At 29.6% G+C, this 5,889-nt stretch overlaps 1 protein-coding gene across 1 annotated transcript; it reads right to left on the reverse strand.

The window, feature by feature from the left end:
• Positions 1 to 1,120: 1,120 nt before the first annotated feature.
• LOC110622642 (transcription factor MYB46) lies at positions 1,121 to 3,295 on the reverse strand. The gene is made up of 3 exons (XM_021767235.2): positions 3,032 to 3,295; positions 2,742 to 2,871; positions 1,121 to 2,128 (listed from the first exon to the last, which is right to left on the reverse strand). The coding sequence occupies exons 1-3, from the start codon at positions 3,162 to 3,164 to the stop codon at positions 1,453 to 1,455; spliced, it is 939 nt and encodes a 312-aa protein (XP_021622927.1). The 5' UTR covers positions 3,165 to 3,295; the 3' UTR covers positions 1,121 to 1,452.
• Between the last annotated feature and the right edge of the window lie 2,594 nt (positions 3,296 to 5,889).

Genomic DNA, 5,889 nt, shown 5'->3' on the forward strand with positions numbered 1-5,889 from the left:
AATGATCGATCAAATCGAATTTTTTTTTATTGGATTCAAGTCCTATTCAAACTCAATTTTTAATAAATGATATATATATATATATATTTGAATTCAAACTCAATTTTTATTATTAATTTTGAATCTATTTTAAATTTGATTAAAAATTAATTTAAATTATTTAAATTTATCTTAAATACAATTATTACTATCCAAACAAAATTGAAATTCGTCTAATATCATATATTTTAATTAATAATTTATATAAAAAAATTTATTTAAAAAATCTAATAATTTTAAAAAATATTTAATATTTAATTTTTAAATAAAAACATATAAAAAAATTTATAGATGATATTGTAAATTATATTTTTATATTAAATTAATTATTTATATAAATAATTTTAATAATAAAAATTTACGAAAAAAATTTGAATTTAAATCGTTACAGATATTGCTTTTCAAATTCGAATTGGCTGTAAATATTATTTTTTAAATTTAAATATATTTTAAACTTAATTATAATTTCACATCTTGTCTTATTAGAATTCAGACCGATCAGTTCCGGAAAATACTCCACATCCATTGCCATCTGTAAGAGATACCGGTTAATCTAGGCATCAACCGAGAGAACAGGTGTCGATAATATTCAGAGAGTGCAAAATCGAAGAAGAATCATAATAATATCAAGGCATATTATTAATTAGGGGATGACAATGGTTTCGGAAGTTATCATTTCAAACTTTGACACAAACACAAGACATCATCATTATCTTCCTTCATTAAATTGAAATGAATCATAAATATGCAAACTGATGTTTGAAAATCTTTAACGTAATTTTCTTTCCAATGTCTCGTAACATGTTACTTTTGTCTACAGATGTCTGATTATTGATTGATCAACTGTATGTACATGTAAATGAGTTAAATATATTATTATATACCTTTTCATGCATTGTTCTCAAAATTATATATTAGTCATTATCAATTATCACTGATAAATTAAAAATTTTCTGTCTAAAAAAATAAACCCATCAATTAATACACAAAAAATCTATGATACCATAAAGATCTGTAATCCCATAAGGAAGAAGAAGAAGAAAAACCATTAACAGCATTCATCACCATGAACAAACAAAGTGAAGAAAGTGAAGCTTAATTAATTCATCACCATGATTAATTATCATATCAAACTCTTTGCTGATTTTCGCATTGCCTTTTATTTTCTCTTCTTCTGTTTCCAAACACCAAGAAAACACTTGCATGCATATTCATAAGTAATAGCATTTCCTCACAATTTCACAATCTCACCACTGAGAAGTTAAAAGAAAGAAAGAAAAAAAAGGGTGTAGAAATGGAAGAAAAGTAATTAACAAACTGTCTTCAAAAGCCTGAACCATTTTGCAAGCTCTATAGAAAGATCAATATGGGGAGAGAGACACCATCATAATTCATAAATAAAATCTTAGCGAGTCATAGAGATGAAGGGAAGGAGGAGAGTGCAGCTCCCATACTTGATGAATTTGGTGCAATTTCTTCTCCTCCAAGTGGTCCATCAACATTATCCCAAAACAGAAAATTTGAACATTGTTGTGAGTCAACCCATTCATTGAGTTCTTGCCTCTGTAAGCAACCCAATGCTATCTCTCCTTCATCATCCATGCTACAAGATTGCATTTCAATGGGCACCATGTTCTCCATGTTCTCAATCAATGGAGGCAAGTAATTAGTATCCATCCCAATGCTGAATGTAGCCTGTGGTGGAAGGATTTGAACTTGGTGATGATGGTGCTGGTTTGTGTTCCATGTTTCAGTGTTCAAGCTCGCAGGCTCGTTAAAAAACTCCCCTCGTACACTGTTGTCCGCAATTCCATCAAGTGGAGTAGTGCCAGTGTCGAACATAAATAAGGGAGCTGGAGATGAAAATAGGGTTTCTTGAACATGAGGCCTTGTTGTCAAATCTTGATGCACTAAATCTATTTGGTTTGAGCCATAATTTATATGTGAATGATCGATACCGCTACTTGTTGCAGCAACTGTAGTTGTAGAAGCTGAAGGCTTTCGTATCTTCTTTTTGATCCATGAATTCCAATAGTTCTTTATCTCATTGTCTGTTCTTCCAGGCAAGTGACTTGCTATATGAGCCCATCTGCAATTCCATGTAAAACAAAACAGATCACAAGAAGAAGAGAGAAATTTTCAGTGGAGCAGCGATCTCCCAAGTGAACAAAAACCAATTTCTTATAACAAGGAAGATCATAAGCTGGTTCAAAAAAATGTTCAGAAATGTATTGTACTTTCTGCTGAAAATGTGTATTGCAACCTCTGATATTTCCTTCTTAACGGCTACTACGGTACAGTTGATAGCAGCTTAAGGAACTATTTCTAAATGGGGTTGCTTCTTGTGAATATTTAATAGAAAATTAAAGCAGTGAAACGCACGCCATGACTTAATTTTGAAGTTTGCTTTAAAAAATTCAAGTTGATATCAACTCTCACTATACCAGGTCTGATTGCAAGCAACTTTCGATCCCCTCCCTCCAACAAGGGGAAAAGAAATCCAAGATTAAGAAACAAGCCACATGTGATTCTTTTAGAAATTTATATGCTAAGAGTTAAATTATATTGGGACAAGTGAAGAACCCTAGATTATAAACATACCCAGATGGTGTATACATATGGGAATTCTGAGTTAATTCACGACTTATGTACTTCAAATGTGAAATGTAGTTTAATTTTACAGTAAGCATAAGAAATTAAACCTGTTTCCAACAACGCCATGAAGGTTAATAATCAACTTCTCCTCTTCTGGGGTAAATCTTCCTCTTCTAATATCAGGCCTCAAATAATTAATCCAACGCAAACGGCAGCTCTTTCCACATCTTTGAAGCCCTAAAATTGTTCATGAAAAAAAAATAAAAATTAAACCTTCGTCTTCTAATACCCATCAAGAAAACAGCAAGTTCAAGAAATATGATACACTTAAAATAACAAAAAGGGTAAAAAATGGTTAAAGAGACAGGAAGGGGGAAGAGAGAGAGAGAGAGGAAACCAGCTTTCTCTGGGACTTCACTCCAACAGCCATAGCCATGGGTAGTGATGTATCTAATGAGCTTTTCATCTTCCTCAGGCGACCAAAGGCCTCTCTTAACCTTCTGTTGGTTGCAGCAAGAATGATGACCCATGCTATGATTTATGAAGCTGATGATCTCTTATTAAATCACTTTAGTTTTCTCTCTCTCTCTCCTTTTTATTTTGTTTCTTCCGATTCTTGTTTGGTTAAGTGTTGAAACTATAGAGCTAGCGTTGGCTAGGCAAGAAACTATTGGCATGTCTCTCCCCATTTAAGAGTAGCACAAGTACAAAGGAGCCGACATTGAAACAGGATGGGGTCCATGCAAGGGACCCAGATTTTCATCTAACCTAAAAACGACGTTTCATCGGCTGTTTTTCACAAGTGTTACTATTTTCTACGTAGACTTGTATTACGTAACCAAATTTTCACGTACCCTAACCTCTTTGCCGGTTGTTTCAAAGACCCCCTTCCTCTCTCTCTCTCTCTCAATCAGCGGGGAAGGTTTTGCCATCTTCTTCCTCTGTCCCATCAATTAAATTAAACTCCAATCATAACCTGACACACGTCTACGTATATTCTTCGCAGAAAATGATTGAGAGAAAATATATAATATATATATATATGAGGAATGATTTTAGAATTTTTTTTATTTTTTTATTTTGCTTTAGCTTTTAATTTCCTTTTTATGTGGCACGGTTAGATACATAAATCGAAACTTGCAGAAAAAGTTTACTTGCTGCAGGTTGATCTAATCTGCGGCAAAACCTCTGAAATGTCTAAACGTGGTTCAAATAATTAATGCCCATTTATTCTGCTCTTTTGATTCATGAATACCAATATTTTAATTTCATTGATTTTTTTAATTTTCATATTCAAAATAAAAAAAGTATACATTTCATTTAAAAGTAAATTTTATCTTAAAAAAATTAAAAAAATAAAAATATGTATGATTACGTGATAAAAGATTAATTAGACGCTGTTAAAAATTTTAATTAATATCATTTAAATAAGTCGATATAAAAGAAAAAATAGATTAAAAGACGAATAATTTTATTGAAATTTTTTAAAAATTGTAAAAGTAAGTTTTTAATAGTTAAGGGAGACTGTTTATAATATAAATAAAATTTTAATATATAAAATTATAAAAATATTTAAAATATTTAAAAAAAATTAAAATATAAAATTGATTTCTAGATAAAATTTTTATATGGAATTTTGTGATAGACCAGCTATTCTCATCATACTTTTGAAAGTCGTGTATTTCAAAAATTTTTTTAAAAAAAATTATCATGAATTTCTATTAAACATCGATCGTCAAAATTAAGTCTGATTGAAATGTGCCGTCCATGTTATTATATAAAAACTATTATGCTTTCTAATTGTTTTCCATTATATAATGGAAAAAAGGGTTTCAATTTTTTTTTTTAAAAAAAAGCTTCTCCCTAGAAAAATCATTTTAAAAAATAGAGAAAAATCGATCAGAGACCTCAAATTAATGTATAGCTTAATTATTATTTAAGTGAAGAAACAAGTTAGATTACAGATGTTATTGTACTTTCTTATCGTCTTTCTTCATAATGTGAATAGAAAAAGAAGAAATCATTCTCTATAATAACTAATAATGAGAGGTTTCTTGATTTTTTTATTTTCTAACGATCATTAAGGACCACATATTTATTTAATTATTTATTATTTTGGAATAATCCTCCTTCATTGATAACTTTAAGGTATTGATAAAAATTCCCCCATCATGTCCGTAAGAGCTTATGTATTTGCATTTTAGATACAAATCTGAAGATATTTTTTCGTAATTATATTCATTTATTCATTATATATGATAATCCTACTATAAAATGGATTTAATGCCACGGTTATAAATTGCTGCGGGCCACCCTTGGCAATAATTCAAGGATCGTTATATGTATTTGCACAATTATAACATAGGGTTTACAGCTATCTATTTTCGTAGTAGATAAATCACTCTTAAAATTATAATTTTATTAAATATATATTTATGAAAGTAGGTTTAAGGTAACGACGATAAATTATTATTTTATATAATTTAATTCTAATTATAGATTAATAAATTCATTGCATTTATCTCGATGATTATTATAAAATAACAATTTAATTTTTTGACAGCGAATAAAAATGTGACTATAATTATAATTTTATTAAATTTAAAGTAAATTTTTTATAATTATAGTAAAAAGATGATTTTTTTTTTTTGTAATAATTTTAACTGTTGTCTTAATAATATTAAAACAACAATTTTACAACCCCACAGTTAAAATATGATTACCTAAAAACTAAAATATATGTGGGTTAAAAGCCATTTATCAAAAAAGCAAGTGTCTCTCTATAGTCACTTTGTGACTCGATACTCTCGCCTTTTTCTTTTTCTTAAATCTAACTTTTTCTTTCCCTTTATCCATGGAAGACGATCTGCGACGATCTGCGACGATCTGCGTCAATTAATTATCGATGAAGAAAAAAATGTTGTTGTCCCTATTAAGAGTTTCAAAAATATTCCGATCGTCACTTATGATTTTTGTATGGTGGGGATGTTTTTCACATATAATCCAATCAATTTTCAGAATATGCAGACCTTTTTGGCAGATCTATGGCGGCAATCCACGAACAGTTATTGCATTGAAGGATTTGGTTCCTAATTACAAGCCGGACATTTTATTTTTTATAGAAACAAAAACTCTTAGTTCTCGTATGGAACTTTTTTGTAATTTTTTACATTTTGATAGTTGCTTCTCAGTCAATAGATAAGGATTGGGAGGAGACCTTTCGTTAATATGGAAGAGTCATGAGTCTGTTTCTGT

This window comes from Manihot esculenta, chromosome 1, assembly GCF_001659605.2.
Source record: "Manihot esculenta cultivar AM560-2 chromosome 1, M.esculenta_v8, whole genome shotgun sequence".
In the NCBI taxonomy this organism is placed as follows: Eukaryota; Viridiplantae; Streptophyta; class Magnoliopsida; order Malpighiales; family Euphorbiaceae; genus Manihot; species Manihot esculenta.